This window comes from Lepus europaeus, chromosome 16 (assembly GCF_033115175.1).
Source record: "Lepus europaeus isolate LE1 chromosome 16, mLepTim1.pri, whole genome shotgun sequence".
NCBI classification, from domain to species: domain Eukaryota; kingdom Metazoa; phylum Chordata; class Mammalia; order Lagomorpha; family Leporidae; genus Lepus; species Lepus europaeus.
In genome coordinates this window covers 9,972,969-9,999,613 of record NC_084842.1, presented here as the reverse complement: position 1 = coordinate 9,999,613, position 26,645 = coordinate 9,972,969, and the positions used below count along the sequence as shown (strand labels likewise).

The 26,645-nt window shown below is 45.7% G+C and overlaps 2 protein-coding genes and 1 non-coding gene across 4 annotated transcripts; 2 read left to right on the top strand and 1 right to left on the bottom strand.

The window, feature by feature from the left end:
- Positions 1–1,190: 1,190 nt before the first annotated feature.
- On the top strand, positions 1,191–12,400 carry MAK16 (MAK16 homolog). Its single transcript, XM_062213657.1, has 10 exons — positions 1,191–1,275; positions 3,215–3,264; positions 3,355–3,464; positions 3,571–3,635; positions 4,201–4,352; positions 5,732–5,786; positions 8,778–8,852; positions 9,587–9,700; positions 10,073–10,138; positions 10,271–12,400. The coding sequence occupies exons 1-10, from the start codon at positions 1,261–1,263 to the stop codon at positions 10,469–10,471; spliced, it is 903 nt and encodes a 300-aa protein (XP_062069641.1). The 5' UTR covers positions 1,191–1,260; the 3' UTR covers positions 10,472–12,400.
- On the bottom strand, positions 10,950–21,178 carry TTI2 (TELO2 interacting protein 2). 2 transcript variants are annotated; one of them, XM_062213655.1, is made up of 7 exons: positions 20,172–21,178; positions 18,724–18,910; positions 17,137–17,229; positions 15,007–15,194; positions 14,787–14,930; positions 11,724–11,886; positions 10,950–11,054 (listed from the first exon to the last, which is right to left on the bottom strand). In XM_062213655.1, the coding sequence occupies exons 1-7, from the start codon at positions 20,768–20,770 to the stop codon at positions 10,950–10,952; spliced, it is 1,479 nt and encodes a 492-aa protein (XP_062069639.1). In that variant the 5' UTR covers positions 20,771–21,178. The 2 variants fall into 2 exon arrangements, with proteins under 2 accessions (XP_062069639.1, XP_062069640.1); XM_062213656.1 differs by having other exon boundaries at positions 15,007–15,188; positions 17,170–17,229.
- A 307-nt stretch (positions 21,179–21,485) lies between these two features.
- Positions 21,486–21,592, top strand: LOC133775517 (small nucleolar RNA U13). The gene has a single exon (XR_009868260.1). It is a non-coding gene; the product is annotated as a small nucleolar RNA U13 (small nucleolar RNA).
- The last annotated feature ends 5,053 nt before the right edge of the window (positions 21,593–26,645 follow it).

Genomic DNA, 26,645 nt, shown 5'->3' with positions numbered 1-26,645 from the left:
TCACACACCATGGTTTCTGGTTCTCTATTCTGGTCTGCTCGTTAATAGGAAACTAAGACAGTGGTGTGGTCAGAACAATCACAACTACCTTTTCCAAGCCAATTTTTTAACTTTTTAAAAATTAATTTATTTGACAGATAGAGTTAGACAGTGAGAGAGAGAGAGAGAGAGAGAGAGAAAGGTCTTCCTCCCGTTGGTTCACCCCCTAAATGGCCGCTACAGCCGTAGCTACGCCGATCTGAAGCCAGGAGCCAGGTGCTTTCTCCTGGTCTCCCACGCAGGTGCAGGGCCCAAGCACTTGGGCCATCCTCCACTGCCCTCCCGGGCCACAGCAGAGAGTTGGACTGGAAGAGGAGCACCCGGGACTAGAACCCGGCGCCCACATGGGATTCCGGTGCCACAGGCCGATGATCAGCCAAGTGAGCCACGGTGCTGGCCCTCGAAGCCAGTTTTAACAACTATGTATTTAACGTGCCTCTGGTCCTCACATAGCTCCACTTTTCCAAACGGGGCAGCTGGTGATAAATGGTAATTTGCCTGGATTTAATGCATAGCAGTGGCCTTTTATAATCTAAATTCAGCTCTGTGCTACATCAGCGGTTCTCAATCATGGTTTTCGCCTGCATGTGGCAAAAAAAAAGTTATTTATGATGTCTTGGATCATTTCTTAACATGATAGGCATTCAAGTTAAAAGTTTGTCCTTATCAGGAGCCTGTGCCTTTGTCCTCCTTTGGTATTCACATGGCCTTTCTTTTTGTAAAACCACATAACCTGCAGTACAGGTTTTCTTTCTCCGCTAGCGAAATAAAAAGTAGTAAGGCGTTGTTGACCCTTGAGATTTTTAAAGAAATGTTATCTGACCAGTAAACGCCAAAAATCAGGCCCCAGCGCCGCAGCAAACACGAGTCTCTGGAAGGCAGAGAGTAAGGGTCCCAGGCTAGAAAAGACGGACTCGAAACCCAACTGAGGCCCGCACACTCGCGCCCAGCCCGGCCGGTGCGGCGCCTCGCCCGGGCTCTCCCCCGACCAACACTGCGGGGACGGCGCCGGGCCGAGCGACGTCAGAGTGCACCTGCCCGCCCCGCCCCAGCACGGCGAGGCGCACGCGCAACTTAGACCGCCAGGGGCCGCTGCGCACCGCCCGGAGTCTCGGAGTTTCTCGCGATGGCAGAGGTCGGGCTTTCCGGAAGTGATTCCCCGGAAGGCGTGTGCGTGCTTCCCGGATCCGGCCAGGCGCCGCACGCTGAGCGGCCGCCGCCATGCAGTCGGATGATGTGAGTCTTATCCCGTTGCTCTGCCACCGCCGGGGTTTGCGTGGGTTGTTATTTTTTTACCCATTTAAGGAGATACTCGGGTGGTCCGTGCGCTTCCTGAACCCCAGATTTGATAATTGGGGTCCTCGTGCTTGTCCACCCCTGGTCTCCAGGGTTTCAGGGGCCAGCACGGAGCCACCTGAATCCACGGGGCCGGCGTTTCCAGTGCGTGGTGCCCGGCCGTGAAGGACTCCGTGCCTTGCCAGCTGCCGTAGGGCTCCTCGGGGCTTTGGGGGCGGCGGGCTGAGCGCCAGGGGAGTATGGCGAAAGTTAGACTTCCGAGTTACGGACACTCTCCTGCGAGTGCACGTTCGCCTTTCGTTCCGCCTTTCCTGTGGCGGGTTTTCATTCACATCTGCTCTTCTGTGCGCCCGAGTCGTCATTTTGCAGGCTTCCGATATTAAGTTCTTTGCTTACAGTGTGTCAGGCTTTGTAGGGGTCACTGGGACTTCGGTGTTAAGGAGCAGGACCAAGTACTCTTGCGGGGGAATCGGAGAGTGGAAAGCGAGGAAGTGGGTGCTTGCCGGCTGCAGTGCCGTGAGGGAAGGGAGACGTGGCGTGTGGTTCAGAGGCCACTTCAGGGAGAGTCTGGGAACAGAGTTGGAGCTGAGATGGGAACAACCATCCAGGCAGCACTCTCACGCGCCTCTCCGTGGCTCTTTGACTGTTATTCTGTGATGCTTTGTTTATGTACCTGGTCCCCTAGTTAGATAAAACTTCTAGGACTGTTCTACAGGAGCGGGCATTGTGGTGCAGCAAAGTAAGCACCCCACTTGGGATGCCTCAGCCAGCTTCCCACTGATGGGTGATGGCGCAAGTGCTTGGGCCTCTGCCTCCCAGAGGAGACCCAGATGGAGCTCTGGGCTCCTCGATGCTGCAGACATCTAGGGAGTGAACCAGCACATGAAAGGTCTCTTAATCTTACTATCCCTTCATTCAACAAATACTTGAGTATCTACTGTGTGTCAGGAGATGTCAGTGTCTTAATAAGCTAAGTATGGGGCCATATGGATATGGGCTTGAGTCCCGGCTGCTCCACTTCCAGTCCAGCTCCCTGCTAATGTGCCTGGGAAAGCAGTGGAAGATGGCCCAAATGCTTGGGCCCCTGCACCAAGAAGTTCCTGGCTCCTGGCTTTGGACGGGCCCAGCTCTGCCCATTGCAGCCATTTGGGAGTGAACCAGCAAATGGAAGATAGCTCCCCTCAACCCCCCAGTTCTGCCTTTCAAATAAAATAAACACATCTTAAAGAAAAGTTACATATATAATTAATGCTGATTGAATAAAGAGTACATTAGTGGAGAAAAAATAGATAATTTTCCTTGCCCTCAAAGAAACAAAGTTGTGGTATGTATATCCAAACATTAGTACTGTGCTGCCTTTAACAATGGTTAATGAACATTCTAAGTGAAAAAGGGAAATTGCTAGGTATATATAATATCATTTTTGTTAAAGATATACACATAGACATAAGCATTTCTTCCTTATTCTTTAATTCCTCTTTTTAAATTTTATTTATTTGAGAGAGTTACAGAGAGAAAGTCTTCCATATGCTGGTTCACTCCCCAAATAGCTGCAACGGCCAGAGCTGGGTGGATCCGAAGCCGGGAGCCTGGAGCTTCCTCCAGTCTCCCACATGGGTGCAGGGACTCAGGGATGTTGGACGATCTTCTACTGCTTTCCCAGGCACATCAGCAGGGAGCTGGATCAGAAGTGGAGCAGCTGGGGCTTGAACTGGCGCCCGTTTGGGATGTCAGGACTGCAGGCCAGAGCTTCAGCCCGTTGCACCACAGTGCTGGCCCTGTCCTTAATTCCTCTTAAGGCAGGTGCCTTGTCTTTTTGAATAAATGTAGCAACTGTTCCATCAGAGCAACTGAAATGGGCTTTCACTTTGTCTCACAGGTTATCTGGGATACACTAGGAAACAGGCAATTTTGTTCCTTCAAAATAAGGTGAGTAGATTTGGGAACACACACTACAATTTCTTGCATTCCCTCCTTGGTGACCACCTTGTAATCTTTGTTTTGTTCCTCCCGTTCTAGAACCAAGACTCAGGGCTTTTGCAGAAATGAATACAGCCTGACTGGACTGTGCAACCGGTCATCCTGCCCCCTGGCAAACAGTCAGTATGCCACCATCAAAGAAGAGAAAGGTAACTCCCTAGGTTTAGCTCCCGTGAGAACTACTCAGCAGCTTTTAAAAAGATGTTTCTTAGTCTCTTGGTAAACATAGTAACGATGTTTCACTTTACTCTTCAGGACAGTGCTACTTGTATATGAAGGTGATAGAACGAGCAGCTTTTCCAAGGCGTATGTGGGAACGGGTAAGACTTAAGGCAGAACTACAGTGACTGTTGATTTCAAGATCAGAAGTGCCACGTGCTTTTCCCGCTTCCTTGGCTATCTCCAGGTTAAACTTTCGAAGCCACCCTCCTTAGGGCTGAGAACTGTCCCTAACAGTGAAGACCTAGTAAGTCATTTACCCTTGCCCCTTAAACTTCCTTTTTCTTTTCTTTCTTTCTTTTTTTCTTTTTTTTTTTTTTTTTTTTTTGACAGGCAGAGTGGACAGTGAGAGAGAGACAGAGAGAAAGGTCTTCCTTTTGCCGTTGGTTCACCCTCCAATGGCCACTGCGGCCGGCGCACCGCACTGATCCGAAGCCAGGAGCCAGGTGCTTCTCCTGGTCTCCCATGCAGGTGTAGGGCCCAAGCACTTGGGCCATCCTCCACTGCACTCCCGGGCCATAGCAGAGGGCTGGCCTGGAAGTGGGGCAACCAGGACAGAATTAGACGCCCCAACCGGGACTAGAACCCGGTGTGCTGTCACCGCAGGCGGAGGATTAGCCTATTGAGCCACGGCGCTGGCCTAAACTTCCTTTTTCTGTTTGGTAGGTTCGGCTCAGTAAGAACTATGAGAAAGCACTGGAGCAAATAGACGAAAATCTCATCTACTGGCCCCGTTTCATTCGACACAAATGTAAGCAGAGATTCACCAAGATAACCCAGTACCTAATTCGAATTAGAAAACTTACACTAAAACGACAGTAAGTATTTGGATTGTTATTTTTACGTCTTGTCTTTCATAGCTTCATAACCTCTAATAATGTTTTCTAAGAAATTCAACTTTGTGTAATTTATTTGACGAGCAGAGGGACAGACAAGGAGAGTCAGAGAGAGGTCCTCTATCCACTGGTTCACTCCCCAAATAGCAGCAGTGGCCAGGGCTGGTCCAGGGCAGAGCCAGGAGCCTGGAACTCCTTCTGAGTCTCCACAGAGTAGCAGGAGCCCAAAAACTTCGGCCATCAGCTGCTGCTTTCCCAGGTGCATGAGCAGGGAGCCGGATGGGAAGCAGAATAGGCAGGGTTTGACCCTGCACACCAGCACTTTTTCAGTATTGCAAGCAGTGAGTTCAGCTGCTGCACCATAACAATGGCTCCTTGTAGGCTTTTATAAATAGTAGAGTACAATTTGGTTGTCTTCCTCCCTGCCTAAAAATCTGCTTCAGAAAATTTCCTCAGCTCAGAGAATCTTAACATTACAGATCGAAAATTACCCAAAAATATAAATAGGGATGTAAAAACTTTAATCCGGATTTATTGAAACTTATTTTAACAAGTGATATGAAACTAGCTGAATTAATAGATTCCATTTTTAAGGAGTGTTAGTCCCTAATGCTTCTTTTTTTTTAAAGATTTATTTATTTGAAAGAGTTGGTGGGGGTGGGGGGAAGAGAGTCTCATTCCATCCACAGGTTCACTGCCCAGTTGGCCACAACGGCCAGAGCTGCACTGATCTGAAGCCAGGAGCCAGAAGCTTCTTCCTGGTCTCCCATGCGATGCAGGGTCCCAAGGACTTGGGCCATCTTCTACTGCTTTCCCAGGCCATAGCAGAGATGGGATCAGAAGTAGAGCAGCCCAGGCTGGCGCCGCGGCTCACTAGGCTAATCCTTCACCGCCAGCACTCCAGGTCCTAGTCCCGGTTGGGGCACTGGATTCTGTCCTGGCTGCTCCTCTTCCAGTCCAGCTCTCTGCTGTAGCCTGAGAAGGCAGTGGAGGATGGCCCAAGTGCTTGGGCCCTGCACTCGCATGGGAGACCAGAAGCACCTGGCTCCTGGCTTCGGATTGGCGCAGCGTGCTGGCCGTGGCGGCCATTTGGGGGGTGAACCAACGGAAGAAAGACCTTTCTCTCTGTCTCTCTCTCTCACTGTCTAACTCTGCCTGTCAAAAAAAAAAAAAAAAAAAAGTCTGATTTGTAAGATTAAATTTCTAGAAATTTCCAAGTACATTTGTTATATATATAGCTGAATCCTACAGAACTGATACCGCTCTTTTTTCATTACCTTTTAAAAGGAGCACATTCCTTTTAAATGGAACATATAACACCTGAGCTTGCATTTTCTGATAATGTGTTTTATTTCCTGTAGGAGGAAACTTGTTCCTTTGAGTAAGAAGGTGGAACGTAGGGAGAAAAGAAGAGAGGTAACTTACTCCGTTATTCATTGCTTCTGTATTTTCACTGGGGAGGGCTATGCAGGTAGGGTTCTAAGATTTGGTCACCATCATCTGTGTAGACGGTCAGGTCCGGACAGTGTTCGCTAATGGATAACAGTGTTAATTGCCCAAAAGCATCTGATTTTATCTTAAGATTATGACTTTGAAGTCAGGTTATAACCTGGGTGCTTTGGAGATATACGTAATCAAGGGCAGAAAAAATATCGTAAGTTGAAGTCTGTATCTCCTTAAATGAAATTCTTGAGGTCAGATGTTACAGAATTCAAATTCTGCCTCTCACACATATTACCCTCAGCAGAGTTTGAGCATTCTAATCAAATACAGTAGTATTTCTGAAGTAAAATATAATGTTCACACAAGTATGTTTTTCTTTAATGCTTTTAAGTAGCCTCATATCTGTTACAGTCATAGCTGCTAATTTGAGTTTGGGAATATTAAAAGTTCTGGTAAAGAACTGGAAACTCTGTTTTGATCTAGGACTGTTTGCTTCTTTGTAGTAAACTAGATAGTTTGTTAGTAAAGTAATAAATATATAATGTTGGTAATAATATTATCCATTGAAAATATACTGTAGTCAGCGATCTCCAACCTCTGTCCCAGAGCAGTCTGCCTCACTTACCCCTCACTCAACCTGAATTTTCTTATGCTTCAAAACCCAGAATCAGCTGTTCCTGATAAGTTCGAATTTTTAGCCACTCTCGGTATTTGCTTTGCTTGCCTCCCTTTCACCAATAGGTGTTTATTTACCAGGTAGTTTGTCATATTGTGCTAAGAGATAGCTTTAATAATCTTTGATGCTTTGTTCTCATTATATACAGGGTTTTGTATCTCAAATCTATCTTTACTATTGACTTTCAAACTTCTTTGATTTATTTACCTCATCAATATTTTTGAACACGCACCCCCTCAATATTATACTTTGTACACTTTCATGTTATATATATTATAAATAGTAGTTTGTGGTGTAGCAAAACACAGTTCTCATTCTTAGCTGGGTATACATTTGTCTTTAAAGGCTCTCCTAACAAAGACATCTCAGAGAGAAGTCAGGTTAGATTGCATTAAATATGTGCTATTAGCTTTTCATTCTCCTCCACGTGTTAGCACAGGCTTTAGTTCAAGTACAGTTAGTTTACATATTCTGATTGTCAAATAGTGTTCTTACAACCGTTTCAGAAGAAATTAATTTTTCTATTTTTACCAATGAGGTTGAAGCCCTCTGAAAAACACAGGTGTATAAGATTTTTACAATTTTTCAGTTGGAAAAGTGTTTCCAAATTTTTAAAGTGTGTGGTTGCAGTTTTTACAGAGGACATGCCTTCAGCAATGCCACACATGGATATAATCTACTTTGCTTTTTAAGATATTCAGAACTTTGTTTTTTAAGATTTATTTGTTTGCAAAGCAGAGTTAGAGAGGGGGAAAGATAGAGAAATTTTCCATCTGCTGGTTCACTCCCCAAATGGCTGCAACAGGTAGGGCTGGGCCATACCAAAGCCAGATGCCAGGAGCTTTATCCTGGTCTCCCAAGTACTTGGGCCATCTTCTGCTGCCTTCTAGGCACATTAGCAGGGAGCTGGATACAAAGTAGAGCAGCCAGGACTCAACCTGTGCCCATATGGGATACTGACATTGCAGGAGGCAGCTAAATAATAAAATGTTGCCTTTGTCTTGAAGAATATATATTAAGTAAGTGTATTTACTCTTTAAAAACCATTAGATCACAGCATACCTTTATAACTAGTCTGTACTTGCCAAATGTGTCATCAGGAAGTCCACTTAAGCAACCACACATGAAGAGTTATATGCTGGAATAGTATAAATAAAGGAGCGAGACCACCACTTTTCAATATATCTTGCTCAATATATGTGACATTATATGTTTTATGGAGTCAAGGCACCAGTGAGTGTATGCATGGGAATGTTACTTAATGTACGAAATATAAACACACACACACGTTTTGAGCATTTTCGTCTTACACCTCTGTGGATCACTCTGGATGTGATTGCACACTTCAGAGAATAACGTAGGTCCCTGTGGCCTCATAACTGATCCAGGTGTCGCCAGTCTACCCAGATTGTGATTCACCACACTGTGTAGGTTGATCATTTGAACACAGCTTCCATATGTTAGCGTTTAAAACCCTCTCTGACTGTCAAATTAAAACAAAATCTGAGACTAGAGAAGGAGGGTGAAGTTAGATTTTCCTGTTTTAGTGGCGAGTTGCTACAGGTTCATATCATGGATCAGATGTTATGAGATCATTGGAGGCACAGATATTCATCTGTATTTCTATCAACCACGTGGAGTCTCACATGGTTTTAGAAAATATAACTGGATGAAGCTCTCTGCTCCCTTTCCTCAGCTTTTATAAAGTTTTATTTCAGGGTTGTTAATTTTCGGAGATACTTAAATGCTTCCCATATAGGTACCAGGGACCTAGGTTCTTGAGTCATCATCTGCTACCCCCCAAGGTGGTTTCTGGGGTGGGGGTTGTGGCATTGTGGGTTAAGCTACCACTTGGGATATACTCACAGGCAATTCCACATCAGAGTGCCAGTAAGAGTCTTGGCTATTCTGCTTCTGAGCCAGCTCCCTGCTAATGTACCTGAGAAAGCAGGCTCAAGTACCTGGGTCCCTGCCACACATTTAGGAGACCCTATAGAGTTCCTGACTCCTGGCTTATGCCTGGACCAGCCCTGGCTGTCATGGCCATTTTCAGGAGTGACCCAGCATGGAAAATCCCTTTGTCTCTCCCTCTTGACTCTGCCCAAGAGGAAAAGCCAGGACTGAAACCCAGGTACTCCAGTATGAAATGCAGGCATCTAAGCAGTATCTTAACTGCTCCACCAAATGCCCATCTCTATATCATCCTTAAAAAAAAGGGGGGGGGGAGGGGTTCTTTTTATGGACTAACCACTAATGAAATAAATGGGTTTGTTTTTTGTCTGTTACAGGAAAAGGCATTAATAGCTGCTCAGTTGGACAATGCCATTGAAAAAGAATTACTGGAAAGACTGAAACAAGATACGGTGAGAGAGCTAGTAGCTTTGGGGTACACATTTTACTTTTTCAGTTGGTACTATGATGCTAGGAAATGTGAGAACTGTATTTTATACTTAAAGATTCTAGAATGACCCCCCCATTCTTATATTTTTCTTCAGAATAAGTACAGGCCTGGCCTCCTCATTTTAATTAATTAATGCAAGTGGATAAAATGCCATGGTTTCCCTTGCTAATCCAGTCACTCTAAGAAAGCTTTCCCTTTTTGCCATTAATTATTCCCAGTTCTTGTTCCTGTTCCCAAATGCAGCAATTCCAGATGTATAAAAGCCTTAGGGTTTAGCTCCTCCTACATACCACTCCAGTCTTTTAAAGTTCTTTAAAATTATTTTTATTCTTTTTTAAAAAATTAGCTTCAAAATTTACATAGACAACATGATCGGAATATAGTTTTTCCTTATTTCAGCCTTGTCAGAAAAATTCATTTGTTTCAATGTATGGGTTTTATAGACTACTATCATCAGATTCCATCCTCCATAGAAGTGATCTATTTGATTTTATCTAGTGGTTGTTTCAGATCTCAAAAATAGACTTTAAGACACTGCCAGCTCTGAGTTTATAAATAATGTAGAACTACAGCTCAGTAAGCTAAATATTCTCACTTAAATCACTGAGGAAAAAAATAATGTGCTCGTAGCACAGTGGAACTTCAAGTGTTGATGTCCAGATGTGATGAAAGGTCATTTGTGTTCATATTCTCCAGTATGGCGACATCTACAACTTCCCCATTCATGCCTTCGACAAAGCCCTAGAACAACAGGAGGCAGAGAGTGACTCTTCAGATGAGGAAAAAGATGATGAAGATGATGATGACGACGTAAGTTTTTGGTTTGGTTTTGTCAAACAGTAACTAATAAAACGGGATATATTTTATGTCATTGAGAGACCCTTAACCAAAACTAATTTGATCATCTTTTTTCTGATACGCATATTTTTATTTGGCAGTGGCTGCCTTGTTCTGTAGGTGAAACCAACAAACTAAAAACAGTTTTAATCTTACTGAGTGGCATTCTAAAATTTCTCCTACAAGGTTCAAGTCACTGCTTGTGTATAGATTTTAACCAACTAAAATAAAGATGTGAAGTCTTTTAAATTCAGAAGTATTAAACCTGGGAGTAACTAAACCTTGGTGGCATACCAGATGTCTACAGTGCTGTATTTTGAACCTAACAGTCATGCTTTATTTTAGGATGTGGGAAAAAGAGAATTTGTGGAAGATGAGGAGGTAGACGAGAGTGACATAAGTGACTTTGAGGTGAGTTCTATATAGAGGGTTTCTGAGCATACAGAACTAATTTCTAGTTTGTTCTACCTTGAGGGAATAACTAGGGGAGTTTGAAGAAAGCTAGCATTTCCTTTCTTTTTGACCCTTTCTCTCCCTCTACAGGATATGGATAAATTGGATGCCAGCAGCGATGAAGACCAGGATGGTAAATCCTCCAGTGAAGAGGAAGAAAAGTCCTTTAATGCAAAACACAAAGGCAAAACACCCTTGAAAGGACCTCTGCGGAGAAAACGAGCCTATGTGGAGATAGAGTACGAGCAGGAAACAGAGCCTACGGCCAAGGCCAAAACCACAACCACCTGAAGTCCCCTAGGCAGTTAGGAAACAGGACTGAACTGCTGAGCTTTTATCTTAAACACACTTCCAGTTTTTGTTCTTCATATTGTACATAACACAATATTTGTGTTTTTAATATTTATGCCGCTTAAGTGGGCAAGACATCTGTAGTCAGTGGAAGAATGCCTTAATTTGGGAACAGAGTATTTTTATAGCATATGTGTTGAATAACAGTTCAAGCCCACAAAGCTTAAAAGATCAGTTCTTGAAGCTGGGCTGAGACTGTGAGTGTAAATAGCTCGAGATGTTCAATGCTGAATTCCTTAGTGTCGTTCTTCCTGCCACAGCAGGACTTCCATTTCCTCTTGTTCTCTTTTCCCTAGTCCTCTGGGGGTACAAGGAAACAAAAAAGGAAGAAGAGCCTCTGACTTACAATGTTCAGTATAAGAGGCTCCATTTGTGCCATATGAGATAGGAAGGAAATCCTTTCCTCTTGAGAAACATCTTAAGTCCCATGGTAGTGAGCACCTTCGGGAGCCTGCTGCACTTTTCTGAGGCAGCTTACCACCTTGCTGTCTTCACAGCTTTGGAGAATCTTGGCCAGGAGATCCTAAAACATGAAACCAAACAGGTTTTGACTTGTTCTCCCACTCCAACCCCTTTTACCTGGAGTTCTTGGTTCTTAACACTCAAGAAGGAAAGTGTAGGTGTTACTTTAAAGCTTAACTGTCCAAGACTTAAAGAACTAGGATGAAATCTGATAAAACAGCAAACCCTGCACTAGCTCCAAATATCTGTAGTCATGATGCCTTCAGTCTTTGAATTAGTTCTCATAGCCCACCCCTTGGCTTCAAGGCCTGGCTCTACCCTAGTCCAGCTCCCTGCCACCAACGTGGGAGACTTACATCAAGCCCTGGCTGTTGCAGGCATTTGTTATTACTCCTTGGTGGCTTATAGGTTATTTCTCCATTTTAAATTCAGAAGACTAGAACAGAATGTATTTTTTACCACCTCTTTATCATGATGCTTTTGCCCATTATCTCTTATCTTAACTGCAGTGACATCTCCTGATCCTCTTTGTCTAAATGGTTCTGAATAACTATAAAAAATAAAGTATTTTATCAAAGTCTACTGAGGCTAGAGGGCACAAAGGTAGAGACCTAAAACCCTCTTGTGTTCATTTCCTGACTTGGTCAGGCTCATGAACAATAAACCACAATACATCACAGGAATTACCTAATGGGGCCCAACTGAAACCAAGCTGCAGCCTCTGTCTTACCTTCACCTGTCCTTGAGAGCAGTGGTCCAGGGTAATCAGGCAGTCTGTGGCCTCCTGCAGCAAGGCATTCTTAACAGGTTCAGGTGTAAGGGTTGGGTCCCTTGCTACATCGCATATGAGTTTCAAGAGAGCCTTCAGAAAGACCACAAGTCTGCATGGAATTCTGGAATCAAGAAAAAAAAACATAGAGCTAGAAACCGAATGAGAGCAGACTCCAGATTTCTTAATGTCATTTCCACAGCTCGCTGGCTGTATACTGGCCTCCCCAGCAATACCCTTCCTTCCAGAAGCTCAGTTCTCCTGTAAGGAAACAGCTACCTCATCAACTGAAAAGGAAATCCAAATTCTTCCTTACTAAAGGAAATCAGAAATAATGCGATGGAAGGGTTAGTGTTGTGGCTTAGTGGATAAAGCCAGAGTATGGTGTTGGCATCCCATGTGGCCATCATTTCATGTCCCAGCTACTTCACTTCCAATCCAGCTTCCTGTTAATGGCCTGGGAAAAGCAGCAGCAGGTGGCCCAAGTGCTTGGGCCCCTTCTACCCATGTAGGAGACAAGTGAAGTTTCTGGCTCCTGGCTTTGGCCTGGCCCAGTGCAGGCTGTTAGACCATCTAGGGAGTGAACCAGCAAAAGGAATGTCTCCTTTGGTAACTTTTTTTTTTTTTTTTTTTTGAAAGCCAGTTACACAGAGAGAAAGGTCTTCCTTCCATTGGTTCACCCCCCAAATGGCCGCTACGGCCAGTATGCTGCGCCGATCCGAAGCCAGGAGCCAGGTGCTTCCTCCTGGTCTCCCATGCGGGAGCAGGGCCCAAGGACTTGGGCCATCCTCCACTGCCTTCCTGGGCCACAGCAGAGAGCTGGACTGGAAGAGGAGCAACCAGGACTAGAACCTGGAGTGCTGGCGCCGCAGGCAGAGGATTAGCCTAGTGAGCGACGGCGCCAGCCATCCCTCAGTAACTCTTTCAGAATAAATAATGCAAGGGAGATAAGCTTGGCTTCTGGGATGGGAAAATGATTCATTTCAGATCCTACTTTGCCATCAGTTAAGCCCAGCTTATTTCCAATTACTAACTTTTCTAAAGGTTTTCATTCCCTTGAAAGAAGAGTTCTGGAAATGGATAGTGATGATGGTTGTGTAACATCATGACTTGTACACTTGAAAATAGCAAATTTTAACACAGTTTTTACTGCAATAAAAAACTTAAAGCTGGAAAATCATTTAACTTATGTTAAAACACAGTAAGCTGTATTTCTTGGCAAAAATGTTGGAGGGAAAAGTTTTCATTACTTCATCTAAAAATATTTGGCATTTTCCTGTGGTTGCTATGCCTTTCAGCATTCCATCTGTTATTCAATTTACAATCTGCTCTTTTCATGTGCTCTGCTCCCTCACACAAAGACAAAAAGACTAACCTCTCAACATTTATTCACCTCTTCCTTCGACTTGCAGCCTTGGTCTCTGTTATTTATAGGCCTGACAGAATTTTTTTTTAAATATTTATTTATTGATTTGAAAGGTGGAGTTACAGAGAGGGAGAAGCAGAGAACTCTTCCATCCACTGGTTCACTTCCCAGATGCTTGCAGCAGCTGGAGCTGTGCTGATCCAAAGCCAGGAGCTTGTTCCAGGTCTCCCATGCAGGTGCAGGGGCCCAAGGACATGGCTCATCTTCTGCTCTCCCAGGCCATAGCAGAGAGCTGGATTGGATTGGATTGGAGCAGCTGGGCGCTCCAACTGGAGCAGCTCGAACTGATGCCCATATGGGATGCCTGCACTACAGGCGGTGGCTTTACCCACTATGCCACAGCGCCAGCCCCTGACACAAATATTAATTCGTTTCATTCATCCATTCTATTCTGGTCCATTCATTCTTCAAGTATTTGTGTACCTAACACCAGGTACTGAGTATACCTTGGGAGACTAACAGATATAGTCTTGCATTCTCCTGGAGGTTACAGTTCAGTAAGGAGAAATATGGTAAGCAAACAAATGCATTCTAGTTACAAATATGACTAAGGGAAAGACCCAGGAGCAAATGTCACTCTGGGTTCCTTGTACAAATATAAAAGTGAAAAAATAGGAACCAGAAGATATTAAACATTGCTGGGGGAAGGGACTCTAGCTGAATTAAATTCACAATTAATTCAAGAAAGAAATCCTTTTCTGACTCAACAGTCTGCGCTCCAGTATAACCCTGACAACTACCTCAAGCCACAGCTGGAATTCCTTCTGGGCAAGCATAGCCTACATTAACATTCTCCTGAGCACCGCTCTGCAGATGTTAGATGATGTGCTATGAAGTACTGCATTCTCAATTACATCAAGGAGCATTTAGATGAACAAAAGCTTGTCTTTATTGTAGCACTTCTCTGAGGTCTTATATCCTAATATACCTTATAAATCTAGAAAGCTATACAACTTGTAAGTCTCCCCAACTTAGATATCATTCATAATAGAGTACCTGGGTGGATGTTCTTCAGAACACCAATCTAAGCCATCCATCGGATATTGGAGTTTAAAAGGAAAGAACTGGGGGCCGGCACTGTGGTAGTCAGTTAAGCCTCTGCCTGCAGCGCTGGCATCCCATATAGGTGCCTATTTGAGTCCCACTGCTCCTCTTCTGAGCCAGCTCTCTGCTAATGGCCTGGGAAAACAATGGAAGATGGCCCAAGTGGTTGAGCCTCTGTGCCCACATGCTAGACCCAGAAGAACCTCCTGACTCCTGGCTTCAGATTGGCCCAGCTCCAGCCATTGCTACCATTACATTTGGGAAGTGAAACAGCGGATGGAAGACCTCTGTCTTTCACACACTCTGTTCATAACTCTGCCTCTCCAATCAATCAATCAATAATAATAAAAAAAATCATTGGTATCAGAAACATTCAAATGAGTATTTGAAATAAGTAAATATTTCTAATGCCATTTTCTCTGTTCAAAGTCTACAGCTGTGTAAAAATGGGAGGTATTCAAATATATACCATATTTGTACTGAATGTGTATCTAGACAAATTCTAAAGAGAAAATTGGCTGAGTTTTGCTCCATGGTCTGCTTGATTACTATACCTGGGCCACGTGTACTGCATGAGAAGTTTTAGGGTTTCTAATATCTTCAATCTAGCCTCTTCCTCTGGTCCATCATAAACCTCCAGATAACCAATAATGACTCGCTCCAGCCTTTTCATGTGCCGGACAGTTAGGATCCCCAACCTGAAACCGAAAGAGAAAATAAGATACCAGCAGTGAAGCAGGGGAGTACGGCCAGAGCAGCAGCTCGGAGACTCACCTCTGGACAAACGCTGGCAGGTTTCTAGCATAGGTCCTGCGTAAGAGAATGCGGTGCTCTGGCTCCATGTGGGTCAGGATCAGCTGCAGGACCTCATCACAGTGTGTGGTGGGTCGTGCTGCATCTCCCTTCCAGTGCAGGCCTTTCTCAAGGACAGGGAATAAATCCAGCAGACACAGGAGCACAGCCTGGGAAGAGGGAACCGGAAAACAGTGTATCGTTCACCTATCTGCATTCTTAACACTCCTTATTTTTCTAAAGACTTTGATAATCTTCTGTCCTCGGGGTCCATGCCATAGAACTGTAAAAGACACTACCAAGTTAAGTGCAGATCACTTGGTATTTTCAAACACTCTGTATTCTTGATCTCCATCTGATAGTCCCAACTGAATACTTTCTCCTCAGGACTACTCTACTCATTTGTAGAATGAGAAGAATGGCAAAGCTGGGACCTTAATCCAGACTTGAGGAATCAGTCTACTGTCACTAAGACATTAAGTCTAAGTCTTAGTGATATATGATGTTTACCTGTGCTTGCTTCTGAACAGGGTCTAGATGGTACAAATCTGCATCAAGTTTGACCACCCTATCTGAAGTTTCAGTGTGTGGGTACTTCATTCTAGCTCTCCTGGGAGCTCTCGTTTTTCTCTTCGTGTTCTGGGTTTCTTAAAATCTCTTTCCTCTACGGTCTTCAGAACCTAACCTTTTTAACTGTTAGCCCCTGCATTCTCAGTACTCCATTAAAAAGGAAAAGAGAGGTAGCAGGGCAGAATAAGGGGAGAAGTAGGGAAGGTGTAAAAACAGTGTAGTGGTTAAGATGCCATGCGGGATGCCTGTGTCCATATTGGACTGAATGGCTTCAAGTCCTGGCTCTGCTAATTCCAGCTTTCTGTTAATGTATACCCTGGGAGGCAACAGGTGATGGCTTGAATACTTGGGTTCCTGCCACCCACGAGAGACTTAGTTTGAATTCCTGGTTTCTGGCTTTAGCCTGGCATAGCCCTAGCTATTGTGGACATTTGGGGAGTAAGTCAGCTAATGGACAACCTCTTCCTGTTTGTCTCCCTTTCAAAAAAATTAATACATAAAAAAGAAACAGGTTTATACCTCTAATTTTATATAACTTGATGGTTCTGACTTCAGAATAGTCTTCACTTTCCTATGAAATTCCTGTTCTGGGCTGGTGCTGTGGCATAGCAGGTTAAACTGCCATCTGCAGTGCTGGCATCCCATGTGGACGCCAGTTCAAGTCTCAGCTGCTCTACTTCCGATCCAGCTCCCTGCTAATGTGCCTGGGAAAGCAGCAACAGATGGCCCAAGTGGTTGGGCCTCTGTACCCATGTGGAAGACCTGGAAGAAGCTCCTATCTCCTGGCTTTTTGGCCTTGCCCAGCCCTGGCCTTTGCAGCCATTTTGAGAATGAACCAGCAGATGCAAGATCAATCTCTCTGTAACTCAGCCTTTCAAATAAAATAAATAAATCTTAAAGAAAAAAGAAATAAAAATTCCTATCCATCCTTCATAAGCAAGAAACACCCCTTTGCCAAAGGCTCATGAGACCCCACACCACCCCCAGCCTGCTTAGCAGTTACTGCTGGACACTTGCTGCACTCGGTACAAACCTCTTCACTGCAGCCTCACTCAGTGCTGCACCTCTACATACAGACATATATGTACATCTGATCACATATTTCAAAAACATCTCTCCAGAGGGTTTCTGAAACCCACAGACCCACACTGACTTATCCTCAGAACCACATGGCCACTGGCACTCAGGAGGTACTCATTGTCTTTTGGATGAAGCAATAAATGACACTAAAATATCAACATACAAAGAGTTTCAAGTGTGTGTTAACGTAAGGCAGCACAGAAAGAAACACATTTAACTTAATAAAAATGGAACTTTTTCTGACATAAAGCTACCCCCACGTGATGCAGAAGTGTCACTGACCCTCTTGGAGCCAAAACCCAAGAATGTGCCCGCCTGCTGACTGCTGAGATAGTTGTAGCTAGCACAGCCATCAGTCCTCACTTTCACTTTCCTGGTCTCTCACTCTCCTGTTCACACAATGCCACCCTGTGCTCACGCTCAGGGAACCCAAACACAGCTAGGAGCAGATCTTACAGTCACCTGGATGAGGCTGTGCTCCGGCGTGTACAGGTGGTTGAAAAGGGCATGGTATAGCACCTGGGCTCTGTTATACTGGAACAGATCGGCAGCTGGCTGCAATGAGATAAATTTCCAATTAAAAGTGTCTCAAGACTGGCAAACGTTCAGAACTTCTGAAACTGGATTACACAGGTACATGGAGTCATTACACGCTCTCTACTTGTTTGTGTGTGTACATACATTTTTAAAAATTACTTACTTAAAAGAGGGAAAGACAGAGCAAGCTCTTATCTGCCCATTCGCTCCCCAAATGGCCACGATGGCTGAGGGGCCAAAGCCAACAGCCAGGAATTCAATCCAGGTCTCCCACATGGGTGGCAGGAATCCAAACACTTGAGCCATCACTGCTGCTGCCCAAGGTCCACATTAGCTGGGAGTTGAGCCCAGGCATCCTAACCATCTTAACTGCTGGGCCAAATATCCACCCCTACAGGTAGATTTTAACAGTTCATAATACAAAGTCTAAAAAACAAACTTTCCTCCAGGCCACTGTTGTGACATAGTGGGTAAAGCCACCACCAGCAACACTGGCATCTCATATGGGCACCAGTGCATGCCCTGGCTGATTCACTTCTAATCCAGCTCCCTGCTCATGGCCTGTGAAAAGCAATGGAGGATGGCTCAAGTGCTTGGGCTCCTGCCACCCACATGGGAGACCCAGATGAAGTTTGTGGCTACTGGCTTCAGCCTAGCCCAGTCCTGGCCATTGCAGCCACATGGAGAGTAAGCCAGCAATGGAAGATTTCTCTTTGTCTCTTTCTCTCCGTAACTCTTTCAAATAAACAAACAAATCTTTAAAAAAAAAAAAAAAAACACCCACAATTTCCTTTAGTGATAGCTTGCACATTAGAATACTGGAATATAATCAAGTTTTGATTTTTTACCTTTCTAAAGTCAAATGTTAATCATTGAAGGTTTGATTGTTCAGTTTGATAATTATTCATGCCTTCCTGTTTCTCCTATAATTATGCTATTAGTATACAACCTATAAGAGGGCCCCAGTATTGTGATGTGGTGTGGTGGCTAAAGCTGCTATCTTCCATGCCAGCACCCCATATCAGAGTGTCATTTCAACCCATGGGTCTACTTTTTCCAATCCAGCCATTTGCAGAGAACCAGTGGATAGAAAATCTCTGTCTCTGTTTCTCCCTCTGTCACTCTTCCTTTCAAATAAATAGATGAATAAATCTTTCAAAAAAATTTTTATTTATAAAAACAAATTTCATATATTTCATATATATAGTTTTAAGAGCATACTGATACTTTCCACCATACCTTTCCTTCCTCCCTTCCTCCCTCCCTCCCTCCCTCATCCCTACCCAAATAAATCTTTATAGTACCTATGAGATACAATTTCTAACAGGTTGGCAGAAGGAAAATAGAAAGAGAAAATATATAAATAAGTTATCTTAATGACTTAACAGTGTCATCAGAATGCCAGTTCATAAAAGAAAGAAGCATAAGGAAAAATAAAGCAGTGATATCATGAATGGGGACCAGCCATGTCTGTCCCATCAGCACAGATGACAGTGGGCAGGGGTTTCTTACCACGTTGAGCACAATGTGATGCAGGCAGTGGACACCCAGGATTTTGTTCTCAGTTTGATAATCATCGGAGATTAGCAGTGACGGGGGAAGCACCCTTTCCAAATGTTGGTTCAGCCAGGGTCGGGTGACCTGCTGCAGAGTCCAGAAGAAAACATGTTTGGTGGCTGGATTATTCTTCCAGGATTCCCTACATGGACATATGAAACCACATTAAATGACATGACATGTTAAGTAACAAAGAAATCTAACCAGTTCAAATAAATAGATTACTTTCTTGTCTTTGAAAAAAATACATCCCTCTTAAGATAACTCTGGATTTTTTAGCATACAATTTAATATTTGAATTAAAATGACTTACACTAAGTACACTGAACAATCATTTCAGGGCTCTGAGGCTAACGCTTATCCAATGAAGCTTCATAAAGGACCTGTGGTGGTGGCTGCAGTGACGATGTGTTAAGCATAAACAGAAGCAAATGAGGCCGGCATTGTGAATTAACTAGTTCTGCATCCCAGATGGGCATAGGTTTGAGTTCTGGCTGCTCCACTTCCAGTCCAGCTCCCTGCTCATGCACCCCAGAAAGCAGCAGAGGATAACCCAAGTCTTTAGGGCCCCTGCACCTACGCGGGAGATCCGGATGAAACTCCTGGCTCCTGGCTCTGGCCTGGCACAGCCCCAGCCATCGCAGCCATTTGGGGAGTAAACCAGAAGATGGAAGACCTCTCTCTCTCTCTCTCTCTCTCTCTCACTCTCTGTCACTCCCTTTCCCTGTCTGTAACTCTTCCTCTCAAATAAATAAATCTTAAAAAAAAAAAAAGTAAAGGAAATCTCTCAGTATTATCTTCGTTTTAAAGGAGCAAATGAATCAATATTTGAGCACTAATCTATAGCTTATAAACTGAGTGTACACACAGGTTAAGCCTCAAAAGAACAACTATGCAGTAGGCATAGTATCCTTGTAACTGAGACTGGTTTTTCTCGGAGCATTGAAAAGAAACACCCGACTCAAAACCAAGCATTCCCACTCCAAGTTCCTGGTAAAATGACAGTTCTGAACATTTTCCCTCCTCACTCCAGTTCTCCAAACAAGAGGAAACTCACAGAAAGACATCTCAAACATCGCTTCCCTATGTAGCACCCATCGCTGTGTAACAACTGGTGATGATAATGTCAAGACCCTTAAAATTTAAATTAAAATCACAAGTTCAACTTCCCACCTGCACCCCCGCCTACCTTCAGAAATAAACGAACAGGAAAGAATTCCCCATTTTCCAAGGCAGCTCTCACGAGGGCTGGAGAAAGCGCAAGAAAACTCCACCTGAAGCCCGGTCCCCATCTCGGATCTGCCAACAGCGAGCGCCGCCCTGACCCACTCTGAGCCTTGGGGGTTCCCTTAAATCCTAGCATGCCCGGACGCGAGGCTGGGGTTGCGGCCGGCCGTACTCACTTGTTCAGGTCGGCTTTGAGAAGGCCCAGGATCCCGGCGAACCTGCCCTTGTCGTCTTCACGCTCTCCGCGCAGGAACCCCGCCACGGAGCCGCACTCGGTCGCGCCAAGCAGCGAGGCCAGCACCTCCCCGGCCACGTGGCGGGACCTCGGGCTGCTCCACGGTCGCTCCGCGCTGTGCGTGACGGCAAACACGTAGATGGGTGCCGCCAAGTGCCGCAGGCCGGCCCTGCCCGCGGGGGACCCCGGCGAGCGCCTGGCGGCCTCCGCTTTCCCCAAGAGCTTCAGGAACACCAGCCCGACCCGCGCCGCTCTCTCGGCCACCCCTGGGCCCGCCTCGTCCTTGCGTGGGGCTGCACACTTCTCCAGGGCTTGCGCCACCTGCGCCAGCACCCCGTGCAGCGCCCCGCCACCGCCCTCCAACAAGCGCTCACACGCCGGGGCTTCCAGGAGCGCGCTGAGCTCCGCCAGGGCCCCCTCGCTGTTGTCGGCCCGCCGTGCCTCCTGGCCGGTGAGACGGGGCAAGATCCTGGAGAAAGCCTGTGCGAGGGCGGCGGGGGAGCCGTCCTCGGGCGAGGCCGGCCCGGATGGCGGCTCCATTCCGCCCACCGCAGCCCGACCCGCTCCGCAGGGAGGGAGCGCGCTGCAGGCCGCAAAAGACTAAGACAAAATCCGAGAAGACGACCAGACGTCCTGGGGAAGCGACGAGTCTGACGGGGATACGAAAAAAAGAGAAGGGGAAGGGAGCCGGAGAGGAGCGGAGGCGCCTCTGGTACTAGGAGGCGCACTTATAGCCGGAAGTGGAGGCTGCGCTGGTCTTCCTGGTCACTCAAAAGGGGGCGCGGGGGGGGGGAGGGACAAAAACTAAAGAAACCAAGTAATCAACTGCCGAGCCCTAACAGGAACGCCACCTCCGGTCCCTGCCGCCTTTCCCGCCCAAGGCCTGGGCCTGGCAAGATCCGGACCGGGCTAACACTGTTGCCGCAAAGCACAGGCTAGCTGTGCCGCAAACTGCCGCAACACTACGTCACTTCCCGACGTGCGGTCGTAAAGCAAATGAAGATCCGGGTTCGGGATCGACCTGCAATAGGTGGGGCTGTAAGTGAATATATTTGCATAGAAAATAAGGCGTGCTAATTTTTGCTTCTGGTTTTATTTTTAGAGTAGAAACGAGAATGATCACGAATACCAATGTGAGTTTAAAGGTATACTGAGTTTTCTGTGTCAATGCGCTTTCTGTCGCCATTCCGTGAGTCACTCTCTGTGTAAAATGAGTGGCGCATGCTTGGGGCTTTTTAACAATTACTCGCTTTCGATCCTTTTCGTAGTTCATAAGCGTGATGATTGGGTTGTTCACGCGGTTGCGTGAGATGTGCCACCCTCGAAACCTTGTTACGACGCCGGCACATGACCCGTCTGACGTGAACTCTGAGGATCTTTACGCTATGGGTGATGTTGGAAGCTTAGCAGTCGTGAAGATGGATGTTCTGGTGTGGTCTGCAGGTGGCCCCGGGAGCTCGTTCTCTGCCGGCACCAGTCAGGAGGTGGCCACTTAGGGGCCAGGGGGACTTGCAGTACTTTGTTCCACCTCCAAGTGCACGCAGTCTGGGTAAACCGCTGTGTGCGCGATATCCAATCCTTGCCCTTGGGCAAGAGTTGAGTAACCCCACATATGGGCGCCGGTTCGAGTCCCGGCTGCTCCACTTCTGACTTCGGATCGGCGCAGCCCTGACCATTGTGGCCAATTAGGGTGTGAACCCATGGATGGAGGACCTCTCCCTTCTCAGCCTCCCCTTCTCTCTGTGTAACTCTGACTTGCAAATAAACAAATCTTTTTTAAAAATCTTTACTGGTGGTGATTGGGGGTCTAGATGCCCCGTAGGACTGTTGGGAGTGATGAAGGAACTAGCTATACTTAAACTGCTGGGAACAGTGAGCGCGGGCGACACCTCCTGGGTTAGCTTAGCTTCCTATTTCCAGGGTAGCCCTGTGGTCACCCTCCCCTAGGCCTCCTTCCTTTGGCTCTCCCTTCTCTGACCTATTGGGGGCACTCAAGATCTCTCTCTCTCTCTCTCTCTCTCTCTCTTTAAGGTTTATTTATTTGAAAGTCAGAGTTACGAACAGAGAGAGAAGGAGAGGCAGAGAGAAAAAACGAGAGGTCTTCCATCTGCTGGTTCGCCCCCCCAAGTGGCCGCAATGGTTGGAGCTGCGCGGATCAGGAGCCTCCACCCCCTCCACCCGGGTCTCCCATGCGGGTGCAGGGGGCCCAAGGACGTGGGCCATCTTCTGCTTTCCCAGGCCATAGCAGAGAGCTGGATTGGAAGTGGAGCAGCCGGGACTAGAACCGGCGCCCTTATGGGATGCGGTTTTACCTGCTACGGTGGCAGCTTTACCTGCTACGCCACAGCGCCGCCCCTGCATTCGGATTTTCAATGTCAACCACTGATAAGTGTCTTCTAAAGGATGCCCTGCTATAAAGGCCCCAGGGCAGCAAGCTGCCAATCGGTAGACAATGACTGTACAGCCTTCCCTGTTCTCTGTGCGGCCCTGTGCTCAGCGGATCCGGGCTCTCACCGCGATGTGAGGAAAGGACGTGTGTTGTAGCAAGCACCGGAGCTGCACTGTTTCCTGAAAGCAGACACCATGTGCGTCAGGATGGCCAGTGCGTGGCACCATCAGACAAGCAGGAGCCGGCTGTGGAAGCCGCACGCCGAGGGAAAGGAACCGAGGGAAGGAAGCAGCCATGAAAATTAAACTTCTCTGTTAATAAAGGCATAAGGCTACAGACTGCTTTATGGTTTTGGAATCATGTAAATGTTTTATATTATAAATTTCTTTTAAAAATAAGCATTTAGGGGAAGAAAGAAATCCATATATAGATTCACTGTCATCTCCACAGAGAAAAATAAGATACTGACTTTATTATTCGGGTTTTTAATTTTGTTTTGTTTTTAAGATTTATTTGAGAGGCCGGTGTTGTGGTGTCGCAGGTAAAGCTGCTACTTGCAGCTCCGGCATCCCATATGGGTGCCCGTTCAAGTTCTGACTGCTCCACTTCTGATCCAGCTCCCTACTAATGGCCTGGGAAAGCAGCAGAAGATGGCCCAAACGCTTGGGCCCCTGCACCCACTTGGGAGACCCTGATGAAACCCCTGGCTCCTAGCTCTGATCTGGCCCAGCCCTGGCCATTGCAGCCATTTGGGGAGTGAGCCAGCAGATCAAAGACTTCTCTCTGGCTCTGCCTCTCCCTCTTGGTAATTTTGCCTTTCAAATAAACAAATAAAATCTTTAAAAAAAAAAAAACAAAACAATAAAAGATTCATGTGAAAGGCAAAGGGAGTTACAGAGAGAAAGAGGAAGAGACACAGAGAAAGATCTTCCATTAGTGAGTTCATTCCCCAGATGGCTGCAACAGCCAGGGGAAGCCAGGGTCTTGGAACTCATCAGGGTCTTCCACATATACTTGGGACGTCTTCTGCTGCTTGGTACATATGCATCTTAGCCAGGGGCTGGATGGAATTCAGAGCAGCTGGGACTCAAACTGCTGCTCTGATTGGAGACGCTCACATCACAAGGGCCGCTGAACCTGAGACACTGGCCCTGAAACTGACTTTAAAACTCATAAGCTTGACACTTATATCCTTGGTATGAGATGTCCTAAGGACAAAATAAATAAATAAAAGGCAAGTAAATGACAGCATTAATAATTGTATTGTCAGTAATAATACTGGTACTGTTAAATAGATGTATAGTACATATTATATAATATATATGTATACAAAATAGCAAGTAAATATCTTTATATCATTAGAACTCAGGGTTATTAGTTAAAGAAAGGAGATACATGTGCCAAAGCAGTGAAAGTAGATATAAATTTTATAATCTGAGATTTGAATGGGCAAGGTCAGTCTGAATTCCTCATTAATTTTTATCATTGTGTAAATATGTATGAGTTACATCTAGCAGTGTCCACTAAAAAGAGCAAGAAGCATGGGCTGAGCATGGGCCAGGCACTGTGGCACAGCGGGTTAAGCCTAGGTTTGGGCCAACTACACCCCGTGTCAGGGTGCCTAGTGCGAATGCCAGCTACTTTTTTTTTTTAAGATTTATTTATTTATTTATTTGAAAGGCAGAGTTACAGAGAGGCAGAGGCAGAGAGAGAGAGCAGTCTTCCATCTGCTGGTTCACTCCCCAGATGGCTGCAACAGCCATCTGAGCTGTGCCACCAGGAGCCAGGTGCTTCTTCTGGGTCTCCTATGCAGGTGCAGAGGCCCAAGGACTTGGGCCATCTTCCACTGCTTTCCCAGGCCTTAGCAGAGAGCTGGATCGAAAGTGGAGCAGCTGGGACTCAAACCAGTGCCCATATGGGATGCTGGCACTGCAGGCAGTGGCTTTACTTGATATGCCACAGCACGAGTCCCTACCCACACCCACCCCCCAACTACTCTTTCAATCCAACTTTCTGTTGATGTACCTGAGAGGCCCAAGTACTTGGGTTCCTACCCAGGGAGACAGGAGACCCAGATGGAGTTCTGGCTCTTGGCTTCAGCTCAACCTAACCCCAGCTGATGTGGACACTTGGGGAGTGAACAGCAGATTGGAAGATTCTCTCTCTCTCTCTCTCCCCCCCCCCTTCTCCTCCCCCCCCTTCTCTCTTTTTTTTCAAATAAATGAATAAATCTTAAAAGAAAAAATCAGGAAACAATGGCACAAGCACTTCTAGTTTCCAAATTCATAGTCTAAGTGCCATTTTCCACTAAAAGAGCCAGAAATCCTTTAGGAAATGAATCAATTTCCGAGCTGGGGCAGAATTTGTACAAGATGAGCCTGCGGCATTGTGTTATGCCAGAAGGCACGGTAGCTATCAAATACTACTGAGATTATGTCAAACGAACTGGAGTCAAGATGAAACAATTTAAGCATGAAAAAGAATCATGATTGTCACGAAGTGCAACACATCAAATATGCAACAAATCAATGAATTCATAGTGATACCAAAAAGAAAATACCTCCTTTTTCACCTCTACATCAACTAATGAATTAGCTTGATTTTGAAAATTGGTAAAGAAAAGGACAAAATTAAGCATTTATCCTGCTGGATTTGTCAATGTTCCCAAATAGTCTGTAAGGATAAGGAATGCAACAGTACTGGTAGAATTAGAAAGTCACTACCCATACCTCTTATAGCATTGGAACAAAGCAATCATCATCCACAGCTGTGAAAATTAACAGAAAAGATTGATGGGAAACTTTTTTAAAAAAGATATTGATTTGAAAGGTAGAGAAAGAAGGAGAGACAGAGAGAGAGCTAGCGTCCATTTGCTGGTTCACTCCCCAGATGGCCTCAATGACCAGGGCTGGGCCAGGCTGAAGCCAGGAGCCAGGAGCTTTATCAGGGTCTCCTATGTGGTTGCAGGGGCCCAAGCACTTGGGCCGTTTTCTGCTACTTTCCCAGGCACATTAGCAGGGAGCTGGTTGGAAGTGCAGCAGCCAGGACTCAAACCGCTGCCCATAAGGGATGCTGGCATCATAGGTAGCAGCTTAACCCACTATGCCATAACGCTGCCCAGGGATAACTATTAATAGTTATGTGGGTTCTAAGGTTTTGTAAATTTGGTCTCTCCTAGGTAAACGTGATTACCTGGAATTACACAATTTTGTGTCAGTATTGTGTGGATTGGTAATATTATAGGTGATATGATGATATGATTTGGATATTATTTTGGGGGTTCCCTTAAAGGTCCAGTGTTCAAAGTTTGATCCCCAGAGGCCAGTGTTGTGGCATAGCAGGTAAATCTGCCTCCTTGAACACCAGCATCCCATATGGACACTAGTTCCAGTCCTGGCTGCTCCACTTCCGATCCAGCTCCCTGCTGATGCATCTGGAAAAGCAGCAGATGACGGCGCAAGTGTTTGGGTCCTGGACCCATGTGGGAGACCAAGATGGGGCTCCTGGCTCCTGGATTCCGTCTTGCCTAGCCCTGGCTATCTTTCCCTCTCTCTCTCTCTCTGTAACTGTGCCTTTCAAATAAATAAAAATAAATCTCAAAAAAAAAAAAAGATAAAGTTGATTTCCAGAGTGGTATTTTTGGGAGACATTGGAAGCTTTAGGGGTCGGGACCTATTGGGAGGTTCTTATATTCTTCAGTGTCTGTGCCCGCAGGAAGTAGTTCTCAAGACCTTGTTGCTATGAAACTCCGAGTTTCTCTCTGCTTCCTGGCTTCCCGTGTGACCTTTCCTCCTCTCAACTCCACCATCATGACCTGTGGCCCTTACAAGGCCAAACCCATGGGACTGCAAGGTCTTGGACTTGAACCTACAAAACTACAAGCTAAAGAAACCTTCTCTCCTTATAGTTAGATACCTTGGGTACTTTGTTATAGAGATAACAAGTTGATTAACATTTTTTAAAGCTATTTGTTAGAAAAGCAATTCTCAAATTTTTGGTCTCAAGACCCCTAATAATGTTAAAAAT

Coding starts and splice junctions, on each gene's coding strand:
- TTI2 (XM_062213655.1), bottom strand. CDS start 20,770: ATGGAGCCGCCATCCGGGCCGGCCTCGCCCGAGGACGGCTCCCCCGCC. Junction 17,230..18,723: donor ATCACATTGTGCTCAACGTG/GTAAGAAACCCC, acceptor ATCTCATTGCAG/CCAGCTGCCGATCTGTTCCA. Junction 14,931..15,006: donor CTGCCAGCGTTTGTCCAGAG/GTGAGTCTCCGA, acceptor TTTCGGTTTCAG/GTTGGGGATCCTAACTGTCC.
- MAK16 (XM_062213657.1), top strand. Junction 5,787..8,777: donor GTAGGGAGAAAAGAAGAGAG/GTAACTTACTCC, acceptor TGTCTGTTACAG/GAAAAGGCATTAATAGCTGC. Junction 8,853..9,586: donor AAAGACTGAAACAAGATACG/GTGAGAGAGCTA, acceptor CATATTCTCCAG/TATGGCGACATCTACAACTT.